General features: G+C 31.5%; 2 protein-coding genes across 3 annotated transcripts; one reads left to right on the top strand and one right to left on the bottom strand.

Annotated features, from left to right (window-relative positions):
* The first annotated feature begins 2,247 nt into the window (after window positions 1–2,247).
* On the top strand, window positions 2,248–6,567 carry LOC109338455 (isocitrate dehydrogenase [NADP]-like). The gene is made up of 15 exons (XM_019575701.1): window positions 2,248–2,491; window positions 3,482–3,525; window positions 3,627–3,736; window positions 3,928–3,965; window positions 4,070–4,147; window positions 4,242–4,295; window positions 4,382–4,483; window positions 4,666–4,757; window positions 4,859–4,962; window positions 5,093–5,161; window positions 5,245–5,360; window positions 5,647–5,681; window positions 5,811–5,953; window positions 6,072–6,194; window positions 6,269–6,567. Exons 1-15 carry the CDS (start codon window positions 2,443–2,445, stop codon window positions 6,360–6,362), a joined length of 1,251 nt encoding a protein of 416 aa, XP_019431246.1. The 5' UTR covers window positions 2,248–2,442; the 3' UTR covers window positions 6,363–6,567.
* Window positions 6,568–7,691: 1,124 nt separating this feature from the next.
* LOC109338454 (serine/threonine-protein kinase AGC1-7-like) lies at window positions 7,692–11,845 on the bottom strand. Of its 2 annotated transcripts, none has more exons than XM_019575698.1 (4): window positions 11,508–11,845; window positions 10,611–10,689; window positions 9,439–10,247; window positions 7,692–8,722 (listed from the first exon to the last, which is right to left on the bottom strand). In XM_019575698.1, exons 2-4 carry the CDS (start codon window positions 10,650–10,652, stop codon window positions 7,843–7,845), a joined length of 1,731 nt encoding a protein of 576 aa, XP_019431243.1. In that variant the 5' UTR covers window positions 10,653–10,689; window positions 11,508–11,845; the 3' UTR covers window positions 7,692–7,842. The 2 variants fall into 2 exon arrangements, with proteins under 2 accessions (XP_019431243.1, XP_019431244.1); XM_019575699.1 differs by lacking the exon at window positions 11,508–11,845 and having other exon boundaries at window positions 7,693–8,722; window positions 9,439–10,050; window positions 10,089–10,247; window positions 10,611–10,801.
* Between the last annotated feature and the right edge of the window lie 5,079 nt (window positions 11,846–16,924).

The following is a 16,924-nucleotide window of genomic DNA, read 5'->3' as shown; positions in this document are numbered from 1 at the left end:
GACGAACATTTATTTATTGTATTCATTCATGGAATATATTGTATTACTATGAAATGTAGTTATTGTTAAGTCTCTTATTTAAGAAAAAAGAAATACCTGAAAATTGGAAGAGGAAGATAATGGAGAATAAAATGAGAAATGATAGTAGTGGGTAACATTATATTTTTTGCATCACCTTTGGTGCATTGCTTTGTCTTTTTTAGAAATACCATCCTAAAATAATGTAGTGGAAATAACAATAACTAAAGATGTGTTATTCTTGCAAATTATAAAATTTAGGCAACAATTTCTTTAAATGTGGTAGTTTTTGAAAAAGTAACTAACATGCAGTTTTTTTTAAAATTAATTCAAATGGGAGGTTTTAAAATGTTCTATAAAAATGTGGTTAAAAAGTAATAAAGATGATGGTTTTTGAAAACTAAGTAATAATGTGAATGGATGGAACAATGTGTATATAGTTTTTTGGTAGAATATAGAAAATAGTAAGGGTAAAATAGGAAACTATAAATTACACCATGAATAATTAGTTATTTTATGTTTTTGCTTTATAAGTAGTATAGATAATATCATTATATTATCAATTTAATATTAACATTCTCACAAAAACAAGTCATTATTATTACAAGTTAACTCCACCATTTTCCATTTGAAATTTCATGCTGATTTTTTTCCTTTTTACTATAAAAATACATTTATATAGTAAATGAGATACTAAGATATACTTTATTAACTCATAATTAGCATAATAAATTAGAATTTCGCCCTATTTAGAATAGAAGCTTTATTTGGTAGATTACAACTCATTGATTCGTCAGATTTTGTGTTGAAATGTTCAGCAAATAAAAATATGTGAGATTTTAGCTGACAAAAATACCCGATTATAATTACCCTTCAAAATACACGCACAAAATAATTTGTGGATGACAATGAGTATCATACTATATGTTCTATGGTACTCACATATATATTTTGATTAAATATTTAATATATCTTATACTTTATTATTATTATTATGTTAACATTATATTTTGTCTATTTTATTATTATTTTATAATAAATTTTAGTGATTGAATAATAATTATAAAATTATTATATACATATTATATTACTTAAGTAATAATAATTTTTCAATATTATTACTATAAAATATATATAAATATAATTAAAATTAAAAATTCAATGAGTATTTGTAAACAATACAAATATGAGTACGAGTGTGCACCACCCATATATGCACGATCCGTTGCAGTCCCTAATTTTAGTTTCAGAAAATATACTATAAGAATATGTCAAAACTTCCACCAACAATAAAGTTTTTATTCATTTTTATCCTTTATTTTTCAACACCAATAATTTTTATTCCAAAAAGCGTGTTTTTTTTAAAACCTATTTTTCAAACAATGATTTTTTAAAATGCTTTATTTAAATTGTGGTTTTAAAATTATGATTTATTTGGTTGAAGTAATTTTAGTTCTAATAAAAAATTAAATAAATTACATATTCATCCATCAAATCCATTAAAATTGATTTATGATTTGATTGAATCCATTAAATTTTAATATGAATAAATTGAATAATTAAAATATTTTTAGTAAATTTGTATGAATTACTGAATGACTTTACATCCTTCTATTGGAATCCAAATCCACATTCATCTAATCCACCAATTTGTTACCTTTAAGTAGATATGTCAAAATAGAATGCTCAATCAAGTGGGTCTGCCAAATCTTGAAATTTATAGAGCCTGAGTATCATATTAGGTAATTTTATTAAATTTGGTCTTTTTATTCTGGATGAACTATTTTATAATTGGGTTCAGGCTGACTTATCTAGGCAAGTTGAGACTATCTACTCTTTCTTCTTTTCTGAAACCTTTGGCTTAATAATAAACTTTATGTGAAAATATTTTTACAACATAATGATACTATAAATTTATAATAAAAACAACATATAATAAAAAACATTATATACTTTCAAGAGAATAAAATATATTCATACACCATGAGATAATTTATCTCCTTAATTTTACTGATTGTTTGACATATATATTATTTATTCTTTTTATAATATATTTTAAATAAAAAAGAAAAAGAAGATATATATTGAGGAGATTTTTAAGAAGAAAAATTATAAAAAGACACTTATTATCTAATTATTAATGATTTAATTTAGAATTGATATATGTCCCTTTTATTATGAGGATGAAGATTTCCAAGAGAACCTCGCGTGCACATGAAACTTAACCAACGTGAGTAATAAAATAAAATAAAATAAAGTAGGGCAGGCACTGACGTAGATAACTATACGTTTGCACTGAGTTCATTGGATCATGAATCTTTGATCACTTTATTCTGACAACCCTTTTCCACTCTCTATTTTCCATTTTCTGTTTCATTGCTATTTATATCCGAGTTCCCATTTTCACCTGTCCCAACACAAGAAATGGCATTTCATAAGATAAGGGTTGATAACCCCATCGTTGAAATGGACGGTATTACATTGCATCTCTCACAATTCTATCTTTTTTTATTTGTTTATTGTTTTTTTGGGTGTTTTTGTGATCTTTTTGCATGTGGGTTGTGGTGATTGTTAATCAGAGATGAAAAAGATGTGTTTTTTAATGATTATGGGGGAACTTGTCTCATATGAGGTCTAAGTCATAAACATTGTTACTGAATTTGATTATGCTTTAAGAGTTATTGGGAAATGAGCTCAAATGGGGTCTCACCCCCTCTTAAGTTTGATGTTATATTAATGAGTCTGTTTGTGGTTGATGTGATTCTGTCATAATTGAGAATTAAATTCAAATGGGGTCTCAATCATGTTTTTTGAAGTTTGATTGTATTTTAAGCATTATTTGAAACTGCATAGTTACATGGTACTCGATACCAGTTTTAGATCATTGTACTGCGGTTCATCAATTTTTACATTATTATTACAAGACCTTTTTTTATGATGATTCTGGTATGCAAAATTCGGTATGCAATATATAGGCTAAATGAGAAAACCATGTAACTATGCAGAATTGAACTCGAAATGCGTCTCATCCCTTTTAAAGTTTGATGTTAGATATTGCGCATGTGTGTATTTGAGGTGATTTAATCATAAATGAGAATTAAGTTCAAATGGGGTCTTAATCATCCTTTCTGAAGTTTGATTGTGCTTTTGAGACTATTCGGAACTGACTTCAGGTGGGATCTTATCTCTTCTTAAGTTTTCTGTATGTGTGTATTTGATGTTGGATTATATGTAATATATATTTTTTGTCTGTGATGTAATTGAAACAATAATTATCATTTAGAGTTAAGTTCAAATGGGGTCTCATCCTCAAAAGGGTTAAAGACTTAAAGTTAGTGATGAAATGGATAAAGTTATGAAGTCTTGTAATGATAACATAAAAAACTGACGAACATGTAAAAATTAATCGGTTATTGCTTGGTACCACTCTCCCTGAATAATGTTTCCTTGTCCGCACATGTAGGAGATGAAATGACTCGAGTAATTTGGAAGTTGATAAAAGATAAGGTAGTTATGTCTTGCCTCATCTTCAATAAAAAAGTGTTCTATTTTTTTCTGAGATTTGATCTCTTATGTTTTGTCTTGGTTTCTTCCTTTTCTTTTTGCAGCTTATTTTCCCTTATTTGGAGCTGGATATTAAGTATTTTGACCTTGGCCTTCCTCATCGGGATTCTACCGATGATAGAGTTACCATTGAAAGTGCTGAAGCTACACTCAAGTATGAGCAATCAGTGTCACTCTTTCTGCCTTTTTTTTTCTTTCCATAAATATTGTTAAGATCAATAATAGCAATACTGTTAAAAGAAGAATCCACCCTATGCTGTTTGTTTCTTAACCTAGAAGTTGCTTGAAGGAATATACTACCATCGGATTCTTTCCTTCTTTCTTTTTTCTCCTTTTTTTTTGCAGGTACAATGTTGCAATCAAATGTGCAACTATAACTCCAGGTATTCTGTATGTCTTTCTATTGTCGTATTTCTTGGGTTGTTTTCTAACTTGTTATCGATGCATTATAACTAAAATTGACATGCAAGGGTTTTCTTTTTCATAGATGAAGGTCGTGTCAAGGAGTTTGACTTAAAACAAATGTGGAAGAGCCCTAACGGGACAATCCGGAACATTTTAAATGGTAATTAGACATTCTAATGTTTTTTTGCTAACCTGCTATGTGTTCTGTTTTTTAACTGACATCAAGCAGAGCATTCAATCTCTATGTCTTACAGGTACAGTTTTTAGAGAGCCGATTATCTGTAAAAACATTCCCCGGCTTGTTTCAGGTTTGTAGAGAAACCTAGAACTTAATTTTTATATGCATTTTACTTCTATCGTAGAAAGTCTTAGTTACTATCTGGCTATTGTTTAGGCTGGACAAAGCCAATATGCATTGGAAGGCATGCTTTTGGAGACCAATATCGGGCAACCGATGCTGTTATAAAAGGTCCAGGAAAGCTAAAATTGGTGTTTGGTAAATTCACTATTCAGTCCACTACTTCTTATGACTCAAGTTCTTTACAAATACAATCTCGACGAAGCTGCAAAAATGCGGAACAAAAGCTGAAACATTGAATTCTGTTATGTACTAATAGATCAAGGAGCTAAGATCTTCAAAATTAAAGTATCTTATGAAGTGCAGTTTTGTCTTTACAGTACCCAATGGACATGAAGAAACTAAAGAGCTAGAGGTCTATAACTTCACTGGTGCTGGAGGCATAGCTTTGTCCATGTATAATACTGATGAGGTTTGCATTTGAACGATGCTTCTTTTTCTTCTATTCTCGTCAGAAAGAATTCATGACTTGTTGGCTATGATAATATTACGATGTATCTGATCTGGAAACAGTCCATTCGAGCTTTCGCTGAGGCATCAATGAACATTGCTTATCAGAAAAGATGGCCTCTCTATCTTAGCACTAAAAATACCATTCTGAAAAAATATGATGGAAGGTATACCAGTATATTTGTGATCCATCTAACTATATATTTTTATCTCTATTCAAGTCTAATTGAGATATTATTACTGTAGCTATGAAAGCTCAAGCATGTTTATAAATTTAAACTCTTTGCTTTTGTGAAGATTCAAAGACATTTTTCAGGAAGTTTTTGACGCGCAATGGGGTCGCAAGTTCAAAGATGCTGGGATATGGTCAGATGAATTTCTTGTCGTGCTAATAAAAAACAAAACCATTGTCTTAAGTATATTGCTAATTCATACTGTTGGATTCTTAGGTACGAACACCGTCTCATAGATGATATGGTTGCGTATGCTGTTAAAAGTGATGGAGGTTATGTATGGGCCTGCAAGAATTACGATGGTGATGTGCAGAGTGATTTCTTAGCTCAAGGTGGATTATCAATATGCTTTTGTGACCTTAGTTTTAGTTTTTGAAAGTTTTGTTTCTTCTGTTTCTAAAGTGAAAGTCTTTGGGTATTTGTTTGTGCTGATGTTCTCCAATAAAAACATCACACGTAACAACTTGATGCGTAACAATTATTACGCATGTTATATTCTTATTGGAGAACAATATCACAATCACCCGAAGAATTTTGGCTAACTTCTGTCCTTCTAAAATTTCCTTATTAGTGTGTCTTATGCTTAAAGTGATTGGCACATTTGTTTCCATTGAACAGGCTTTGGTTCTCTCGGATTGATGACTTCAGTACTGGTATCACTTTTCTAATCCTATGCAGTATTTCTCTTTTCTTTCAATGACCCTTTATGTTTTTTCTCTCTTTCATTCTTCTTTTGGTTACTTTTTTAGCATTAAGGTTGAAGAAACTAAATTTGGTAACAGGTTTGCCCAGATGGGAAAACCATTGAAGCAGAAGCAGCCCATGGCACTGTCACCCGTCATTATCGTGTTCATCAGAAGGGAGGTGAAACCAGCACTAACAGTATAGCATCAATTTTCGCCTGGTCCCGAGGTCTTGCCCATAGGTAAATATTCAAACCGTTTGATTATTTTTTCTTTGTACTAGAGTCCATTGGAATCTATTTTTCCCCCTGTTATAGTTCATAATACAATTGGATGGCTAAGTAGATTTACTTTTTGCAGGGCGAAGTTAGACGGAAATGCTAAACTGTTGGACTTTACGGCAAAACTAGAAGCAGCTTGTGTTGGAACAGTTGAAACAGGAAAGATAACAAAGGATCTCGCGCTTCTTGTTCATGGACCTAAGTAATTTCTGGCAACATTATTGTTTTTTTCTTCAGAATGTTCATCTTAATTCTAAAATTACTTGTTTTTTGTAGGGTTACTAGGTCCCAGTATTTGAATACTGAAGAGTTTATTGATGCTGTAGCTGAGGATCTTAGAACAAGACTATATACAAAAGCAAGGATGTAAAAGCTCAAGTTGAATGCTGGTGCATGCAAAGATGAGTGACATATAGTTAAAGTTTATTTGGAAAATCGAATAGAGTGAGATTTTATACCACTAGATATTATATATATGATAAAAAAAAAACATGTAGACATGTAATTTTGTAAGTGTTATCTGCCAAGTAATTTTATATAAGATTTAAATCTTTAATAGTCATGATTTTGACCTATCACTTTTTGCAACAACCTAAAACCTGTGGTCTCACTTCAGTGCCTTGAACATTTTAAACCACCTCCAACTTTTCTTATGTCTTCGCTTCTATTTGTGGTTAAGAGGACTACGACTCAATGCACATATGGAAGGTGTTGGGATACACTCCTGTATTAGACAGTCCAATATTGTAATGTGAGGTCAGATTGGTTTGATGACTTCAAATTTTTTTATTTAGAAATAATTGAAAATCTGTACTGTTGAATTTTTGTAATGTCACATGTTACCATTTATTTCAATACTAGACTAGTTAGTACTGGAGCAGTTTCATACGGAAGATACTTTGTTGTTATGCTCCAAATTGAGTTTAACGTGTGAAAACTCGGTTAGAAGTTTTTTAAACATGTTTGAGAACTTCTTTTGTCAGTTAACTATATCTGGGTTAGAGTCCAAATCTTGGTCGAAGAAGAAACTCAATTTGAATTTTCATGATCACAATAATATGCAAAATTGAATGATACTTTCCATCCTTCTATCCCCTTGATTTAAAATCTGTGTATTGACAGTGTAAAGTTTTTTACACTGTTATCACGTCATACACCATTGATCTGTATTACTTTTGTTTTAGAGTCAACGGTGATTAATAAATCAATGGTGAATGATTTACTGATAGTGTAAAAAACACTTATATTATCAGTATATACATATTAAATCCTAATGATATACTGATCTTACTCGAATGACCAAAAATATTCCTTCTACTAAAATCACATATAAAAAGGTATCCAAATATCAACTAGTTATACAAAGTCACTTTTAATTAAATTATTAGAGTTCATTAAAATCCTTAAGGTGAGAAACTTTATTGCTTCTCACTTCTCAGGTAAAACCTGAGTATATTACCTTAAAACCTGCTTGATTGCATTTTGTTTCAGCTTGTTAGAACTCAATATTTCAACAACTGATGGCATGTACCACAATCTTTGAACTTTGAAGTTATAATTAGTAATGTTCACATTTGATTATAGTTTCTCTCTCCTTATTTTCTAAAGCCTATATACAATTCTTTTATTACCATGAAAAGTGAATTTTCACTAATCAATTTAGGAACCCCATACAACATTATAGATAATGAATTAAAGAAATTAAGAAGGAAAATTTCTTCAAATGAATTTACATATCTGCATTGACAATTTGTATATCTCAGACATGTCTCCTTTGTGAAAGAGGTAATAATTTATACATAATATTCTTTTCAAAGCTATAAATCTTTATCAAAACATGACTTTTACTTCTAAAAATATTCAAAATCTATGTATGAGTCAGTAGAACTTTTGTTGTTCTTATCATTAGCAATATCAGCCATGTTCTTATCAGTTGATGCTGCTACTGTTGTGTCTTTGTTTTTGCTAGCATACTTGGAAAAATCTACAGGTTCTGGTATATGAGGTGGTGTAGCACTTCTAACTAGAGCCCAATTCACTCCTTCAAAGAAAGGGTGTTGTTTTATTTCTGTCGCACCTCTTTTATATGCAATTCTCTTCTGAGGTTCCTTCACCAACAATCCTCTTATAAGATCACGAGCCACGACGCTGATTTGAGGAGTTTCGGGGAACCTCAGTGGCTGCCCAACAACATTAAAAAGTGTGGCCTTATATCCTGCACCCTTAAAAGGTGTTGTTCCATGCAACAGTTCATACAAGAAGATTCCGAAAGTCCACCAATCTACTGCACTACCATGACCCTCTCCTTTGATAATCTCAGGAGCAAGATATTCATGTGTTCCTACGAATGACATCGATCGCACATTCGTTGGTTCTGCCATTAGTTCAGGGAGGCGAACTCCACCAAGCATTAGGCCGAAATCTGATTTCGCCTTACGGTTCTTCTTTGAAGGCAGAATTCGTGGGAAAAAGTTTGATGATTGAGCACAAGTTTGCACTGCTTGATCTTCGCCTAACATGGCTCCAGAGTCACTACTACCATTGCTTACGTGGGAAGATGAAGACTTGACAAGGGTAGGACAAACTGAACAACGAAGCGATAAATCAAAATCTGACAGCATTATGTGGCCTTCATCTCTGACTAGAAGATTCTCAGGTTTTAAGTCTCTATATACAATCCCAAGCATGTGCAAGTACTCAAGAGCTAACAAAATCTCTGAAGCATAAAACCTATCACAAGAATTGAATTTGAACATGGAAATCTTAATTTGATTTACAAACTGATATATCAGAATGCTACAACCAAATGGTTAACACAAGTCATAAAAGTAGAACAAAAATATATAATTGTTAGTGGAAATAGGCTTTAAATATATTTCCTAATGTAAAGTTAGAAACATGGAAGAAAAATAGAGGAAATGCAGCAAACAGATTTAAGTCAAACAAGGAGATAAAAGTATTCTATGGAGCCTCTATTATTGATATAATCTTACAACCTGAACTAAAAAGAGGGTAAATGCCATAACCAATTGGTTTTAGTGAAAGGTTTACATCTTATTTCATACAGAAGACATACTACCAACAAGGCGTTGGCCTAGTAGTGTAAGGTCCCGCTAGATCCCCAGAACAACCAAAAGGTCAAGGTTCGATTTCTGGGAGTGACACTTGTTGGAAGGGGCAGTCATGCACCCAAAAGGGATTAGTTCCTTACCAAAAGGTGAAGAGATACCCTTGGTAGTACCAAAAATATACTGAAGGCATACCGAAACAACTTCAATTTATCATTTGTTTCCATTTACCATTATACTGATGGGATTATGCGTTGATGGTATATACATGCCCACAATCTTGTATAATCCAAGGTACTAAATGAGATTGTAATAAGTACTCATAATACAGAAAATGGATAGGATAAGATCATAGAAATGAATTTTCAAGTCACTAACCTTGCAGCTTCTTCAGTGAAACACTTATTAGGCTGCTTCTGTCTAAGAGAATGAAGATCGCCTCCGGTACAAAACTCCATAACCAAACAGTAAAATTTATCAGTTTCAAAGTAAGAATATAAAGTTGGCAAGAAAGGGTGATCAAGGAGTCCAAGAATCTCCCTTTCTGTTTGTGCTCTCAGAAGCTTATTTCTGCTGATAAGTGCTGCTTTATCCATTACTTTCATGGCAAAGTGAGCCTTAGTTCCTTTAAGTTCCACAAGATATACACTCCCAATGTCTCCATAACCAATGCGCTTGAGAAGCCGGAAATCTTTAAGATTGAGAGGGCCGCCCCTCGAAACCATGTTAATTGCATCCCACCTTACATCACCACCAGTATGTGGCCTAATGGTCGCGCTGGTGCTCTCTAAACTGTCACTGCAAGAGCTAGCGCCACTCACCGGGCCTTGATCGGTGTTCTTCGACATTCCCCTAGCAGCCTCTGCTTGAAGTCCTGGTGTGGTAATTGCTGAGTCAAAATTTGAAGGCTTCTTTGTTCTAGGACTTTGTGTAGGGAAATCAGAAATGTTTCTGGTTGATGGTGCTAATTTATGAGGCCTATTAGATTTACTTGTAAACTTTGCATCCGTTTTAGAAACATGTTCTACATGTTCACTTCTACTTGTTGAATAATCAACTGTGTTAGCATCTTTTGCTGCTCCATTCACCTTTGTTGGGTGAGTTGGTGAATTATTTCCAGAATTTGCACAACTATTATGACCACTACTATGATTTGTCTTAAGAGTTTCCCTTGAATTCAAGTTCATCTGCATTACATAGATGAAATAGAAGCTTTGATCAATTCTCAATTTCTCACACAATCATAAATAATTTTTCCTATAGTTATTACCAAATAATTCATATCAGATTTTCTTCACAAAATGTGGAGGTATTATGATTGCTTTAAATAACAAATTATCAATGTATATCAACAAGGCGTTGATCTAGATACAAGACCCTACTAGATTTACAAAAAGACCAAAATATCAAGGGTTCGATTTCTGAGAGCGACATTTGGGAGAGGTGGTCAAACACCTCGAAAGATATTAATTCCTTATCTATAAGGTGAGAGGATACTTTGGTATAGTACAATAAAAAAACAAATTATCAATGTATGATGAAATTCTTACCTCAGGTAAATCAGGCATCCTCACAGGCTTTGAAGATGACATCAATGGGAAAATCAATAACACCCCTTAAGAGGAATTTCTGCAAAAAGCATATGAAAATTAGTCAAGGGATATGTAACATGCACTAGAGAGGTAAATCAACATGAAATAATATGTTAATGATTTTAACAAGGAATATAAAACAATAACTTGGTGTCTAAGACTAAAACATTATACATGAAATATGTAATTTAGGTTCTTTCATAACTAATATAAGAAATTAAAAGTACCCAATTCTTACTTATTGTCATGTATGCACAGACCATGTAATTTAATTACTCTTTGGGAGCTATAATTTCATTACCGTACAGGCAAACAAATAATCGTAAAGAGTAGAAGTATATTGCATAAGGCTCCTACCTAATGAGGGTATAAGGTAGATCTTCACAGTCTGATCCAATAATTTATACTAATCTGTAATTCTACCTGGATCCATTTTATAATGTAAAAACAGATAATTCATAACTCAACTTCAGAACTCCAAATTTTTAGATAAAAATTCGGGTTGACCTATTTAAAAATTCAAGACATGTTAACAAATATAGAAAAAATAAGCCTTGTTGTTGAACATGCACGACGCTATAATATAAAAACGTCAAGAGCATTAAGAAACAAAAACTAAATTCATGGTATCCACGTAATGGAATGTAACACTTCCAATCCAAACATGGTCAAAGTCAAAATGCAATAAAATTATATATTTCTAATCATTAGAAATCAAATCATTATTAATATTTACATATTATAGAAACACATGAACAACCAATTATAGCATATATGTTGAAGATTTATATGAAAAAGGAAGAAAAGAAGAGATGAATAAACTACACATTAGATTTCATTAAATGCATGACAAACCTGAAAGTCAGAAATTACATTAATCTTGATAACTCCTCAGGCTATCTAAGTTACAAAAAGCTAACGATTTTTCACCTTGCATGATCAATGAATATAAACAACTTTTCATTAAAATGACAAAACAAATGTATGAGACAAAAGATTAAGGTTGTTTGTTGGTATAGTAAGAATATGACATGTTTGTATTGAAAATGATCTGGTTCTTGTTTAGACAGCATCACATGATGAAAAAAACACTTGGGATATGTTGAGAGCAAATTGTGGAACAAAAGAATAATGAAGGTAGTAACATAACCACAATTAGGAAAACCAATATTTATATATAGAAAAAATGGGTAATCAAAACTACATGAAAAAAGCAGTGTTTTTTTATTAAGCAGATAGTTCTTCATAGAAAAGAATGATGAAGAAAGAGTGAAAGGAAATGGTCTTAACGTAGGGTTAGGCGTCATATTCTCTGTTAAATGTTGGGTTTGTATACCCACCCATTCCTACAGTGTCTCTGACTAATATTTAACACCACTATGGTGTACCAAAAATGTCACCAATTTGAGTTAAAGCAAGCATTTAGGAGATAAATTTAATATCAATGCATACATTAATTTTTTTATAGTGATCTATTGTTGATGTGTATTACTCTTACAAGTTAACTAATAATACATAATTTTATCAAAGTTCTGAATAATATATAATTAATATTTTTGATTAACTGAAACTTTATATTTATTAACATAATATATATAATTATAAATATGAAGTACCATTAAGATATATAAAAGAAACAAGGCCAACGATAATGGACTGAAGATGATAGTGGCTATTGCAGGTGATAGTGGCTATTGGACTGAAAATGTTTGGACTTGGGAGATTCAATAGAGAATGACTTTGTTTAGTAGAGAGAAGTCATTGGTTACTAATCTTTATGATTTGATATATCACATAAGTGCAAGAAAGAGACTTCATATGGAGGTGAGGTTTAGATGCTTCTAGATGGTATGTTATTAAACCTTCATATTGGCTCACCTCAACCAAAATCATTCATCTATTGGTAACATTTTAAATAAATGTTGAAGTAACTACCTTCAAATATTTGTTGTTTTGTTTTAAATTAATGAGAAGAAGGCTACCAACTAAGGATAAATTATTTAAAAGGAACATTATATTATTGTGAGAATATATGATATGATTTGTGTGTTATGCAATTACCATGTGGAATTTATTGATCATTATTCGGTTCTTGTGAGTTTGCTTTAGCTATGTGGAAAGTGTTTTACTCTTGGTTACAAATTCAAATGTAGGTTCCTCCGACTATCATAGAATTTTTTTAATCTCCACGATTCTTTTGGTTGTTCTAAAAGTGTTAATCTATGAAAATGTTATGGTTTGTTGTGGTATGGTTAATATGATTGACCTCCTCTTGTATTGAGTGGGTACACATTATGCTCAGTTTAACACAATTTTTCTTATGAAAAAACAAATACCATCTTGTCATTCATTTCCCTTATTGTTTAGTTTTGATGCAACCTAATGCGTTTTTGAGCGAATTTGGTCATTTTAACTATTGTAGTATCATTGTGGTCATGTTTCTTTTGCAGATTTTTTTCTTCATCTTTTGTGATCTTAATTCCCGTATGTGTTTTCAAGGAAAAGTAAACACATACATGACCTTAATATCACAAATGAAAATGAGAAAAATATCAGATGTGACCACAAATGTTCTTAAATCATATAACTTCTAGCAAGAAATGTCGAGTATCTTGCAATGATAATCTAATGGTATTTTGTTACTATTCTTATCTATTTTTATTAACATGTTATTATTCTATTCTTATTAGTTAATTATTATTCTATTCTTATAAATTTGTTATTATTCTATTCTTAGGAGTTTGGTATCATTCTACTTATCTATTCTTATCTTTATACTTGCATTTAGAAGTTATATATGGTATCAAATTAAGCTTGTAGCTTAACAACAACTTATCAATCATCATCTTTTTTTCTTTCTAGCTCCATTCAATGGCTACTCCCATGACTTCAAATAAAACTTTTATCGATTTCACCACTACCACCACTCTTCCCATCAAACACAATTATTAAAACCATCATACTCAATACAACCAAATCCTTCATCTTCTTAAAGCCTGTGACCTTTATGGCTATGCTACTGGTGACACTTTTTGTCCTTCTATCGAAGGATCATAAAAAAATGGGTCCGGACCTCTTGCGGGAATGATTTGGAAGATCCAAAACAAAAAATAGTGGTATTTGCTAGCAACAACATAATGGAGGCAGTCAATCAATATAGATTGATCCGAAATCTGATTCAAATCCAATATAGCACCTATGGGTACATAAGAAATGTATTGAATCGATTCGATCGCAACTTCGAATATGGCATTAAAAGGTTGAATTTGACGAAACCACTATTGACAACCCAAACTACTCCAATTGGAAGTATCAAGATCATTATGTTTACCTTGCTCTTCTCAATTCATGTGGCACTGATGCCCAAAATGTTATGACCTCTACCGAGTCCTCTACTGCAGTGTGGACTCGTTTGAATAAGCAATATGTCAATCGCTCCCAGACTTGAGTTATATCTCTCAAAGAACGCATTTCCTCAATTTCAATAGGTACTTTCAATGTTGGTGATTACCGTCGTTCTATTCGAGTTATTCCAGCTAGCTAGGCATGACCTTTGAGCATACCAACTTGCGCTGAGCGTAACATCCCGGGCTGAGCATTACCACCCATTGCACTCAACACAAATGCGTGCGTTGAGCGAATGAGTTTCAGATACTAAACTTCTAATTCTTTTAGTTCAGATGCTCAACGCAGAAGTTGTGTTGAGCATGGCTCTTCCTTCACTGGGTGTGGGTTGGATGTTGAGCATGGATCTCATAAGTTGTTTAATCCGCTTAGCATGATCCTTGCGCTGAGCCTGGTCGATTTTTGTCCAGAAACTTAGCTTTTTTATCATTCATCCGGACTAAGCCTTCAAAACACTTGAGAGATGATATTTGACCATTTAAATAAGTTTTAATAATGTATAAGTACAATTGTATCTATTTGATATGATTAAGTAGTTAAAATGTCATCAAAAGAATGTGAATTATAAGATCAATTTGACACTTAACAAATATCTATTTTAAAATATTAAAATCTTTTCTCCATCTAAAACATGTAGATATACTTTATTTGCTCTCAAAATAAAATAAATAAAGAAAATAAGTCTTCTTTATTATTTGTGCACGACACCCATGTCTTGTATGTTTGCCAAGTAAATAAATAAAATTAGAAAAAAAAACTATTTTTGTCAAGGACTTTAATTAAAGAACACATTGATCTTACTTGTTCTCAAAATGACAAAAAACAAAATAAAGAATAACTTCTTTCTTTTGATGATACATGATTTGTCTCATAATAACATAAATAAAACAAATTAAAGAATAACTTCTCTTTTTGCCATGGATATAGGAGAAGACATTTACCTTATTTGTTCTCAATATATAATAGAGGGACTAAAACTTCTCTATTTTTTCATAGGATAGGGGAAGATCACATATGTCTTGTTCTCATGATTTAAAAAGAAAAAAGAAAATTTCTCCTTTTAATTCGTGTACTATAACACTTACAATATTCTACTTTTTATGTGTGAGTGAAAAAATAGATTTATTTTTGTAGAATTATCTTAATATTTCTTAAAAGAGTATTATGTCTCTTGAATGATTATCCAATAAGTTTATGATTTTTGATATTTTAAAAATAAGTTATTTTTATCGGCTATCTCACAATAAAATGAATCTATATCTTTTAAAAAAGTTAGTTTTTGTATTAAAAATGTGTTTTAAATATATTTTGAGTTACAAATATTATTATCAAATTATGCATAATTTTGGAAGTGTCTACATGAGAATTTTCATTAAACATATTTTATAAGTATTTATTCTTTTTATCATAATTTACCAAGTAATATCTCCTATATAATTTATATTGTAACATTATCTTTGTTTAAAATTTTCATTTGAATAATTATATTTATCACCATCTATGTGATAGATATGTTAATTAATTATCATACTTATTGTTATATACTTCGGGAGGGATCCACCCACTCCAAAATTAAGTTTAAACATATCTTAGTAATCAATTAAAGGAAAATCCAATAGGTTGAATTAATGAGTATATCTAATATTAAAGTAGTGAAAGAAAAATAAAGCAAAGAGGAGAAGAAGAAGTTGTTGTTTGAGAGAATAGTAGAAGATAGAGAGAAAGAAGTGTATGAATATGTTTAATGCTTCATTGTATTTCTCATTGTATTAAAATGAATGTCAAGGTTGTGTATTTAACAACAACTAAATACAAAATAAAACAGAAAATACACAAATCAATTTTAACTACTCAACTACTTATTTCCACAAATAGAAACTTTGCTTAGCCAACAAAACTAACTTCTCAAACTAACTTTCTAGAAGAAGAATTATTTCATAACTCTCCCTTAATTCCTATTCTATTAACGTGATGGAATATCCTTTAAATCTAATACACCAATCAAGTTTCTAAGCATTTTAAATCTATATTCTTCAATGCCTTTGTCATAAAGTCATCAAGTCAGCAAGTTAAGATTCAATGTTGCAATATTTCAATTTGATTCTCCCGTTATTGACTTTATCTCTAAGGAAATGGAACTTAGTTTCATTATGTTTGTTGCGCCCATGCGATACATGATTCTTTTCCAAATCAATTGTGGATTTGTTGTCCACTTGTAACTCCACAAACTCATCAAGATTTAAATCCAAGTCTGCAACTAGAGATAGAATCCATAAGGCTTGACATGCTTCACTGCAAGTAGAGATGTATTCTGCTTCACATGTGGATAATGCTACCGCATATTGCTTATTAAAACTCCATGAGATAAGAGCACCACCCAATAAGAACACATAGCCTGAAGTGGACCTTCTTTCAACCTTGTTTCCGCACCAATATGAGTCATTATAAGCTGCAAGTTGTAGTTCATCTTTCTCAATGTGGTTTGGAAACAATATCCCTTAGTTGATGGTTTCCTTTAGGTACCTCAATATTCTTTTTGTTGATGCTAAATGAGACAACTTTGGGTTGCTCATAAATATGCTAAAAAGACCTACTCGATATGAAATTTTGTGTCTGCTAAAGGATGTTATCTACTGAGTTTTCATGCTCACAACTGTCCAGCTTTTGATTCCCTTCTACTGCAGTTGAGACATCATTGCATTGATCCATCACTATTCCTTCTTTGGTTTCAGTAACAACTCCCTTCTATTTTTGTGGCGTTTCATAGTATATTTTCACTCCTAAATACATTCCTACCATCATTTTTGTGTTTAGAGTTCAAAATCAAGAACCCTTAAATCTCAAAACCTCAAAACCTAAGTTTTTCA

This window comes from Lupinus angustifolius, unplaced genomic scaffold (genome assembly GCF_001865875.1).
Source record: "Lupinus angustifolius cultivar Tanjil unplaced genomic scaffold, LupAngTanjil_v1.0 Scaffold_26_8, whole genome shotgun sequence".
NCBI lineage: Eukaryota > Viridiplantae > Streptophyta > Magnoliopsida > Fabales > Fabaceae > Lupinus > Lupinus angustifolius.
The sequence above is the reverse complement of the archived record's forward strand: the minus strand, read 5'-3'. Positions and strand labels throughout refer to the sequence as shown.

Bases quoted from the DNA above. Each gene is read 5' to 3' on its own strand.
- LOC109338455 (XM_019575701.1), top strand. From the start codon at position 2,443: ATGGCATTTCATAAGATAAGGGTTGATAACCCCATCGTTGAAATGGAC. The intron at 3,737-3,927 runs GTATGAGCAATC...TTTTTTTTGCAG, and splicing joins AGTGCTGAAGCTACACTCAA to GTACAATGTTGCAATCAAAT. The intron at 5,954-6,071 runs GTAAATATTCAA...TACTTTTTGCAG, and splicing joins TCCCGAGGTCTTGCCCATAG to GGCGAAGTTAGACGGAAATG.
- LOC109338454 (XM_019575698.1), bottom strand. From the start codon at position 10,652: ATGTCATCTTCAAAGCCTGTGAGGATGCCTGATTTACCTGAG. The intron at 10,248-10,610 runs GTAAGAATTTCA...TATGTAATGCAG, and splicing joins GGATGCCTGATTTACCTGAG to ATGAACTTGAATTCAAGGGA. The intron at 8,723-9,438 runs GTTAGTGACTTG...TTCTTGTGATAG, and splicing joins TTCACTGAAGAAGCTGCAAG to GTTTTATGCTTCAGAGATTT.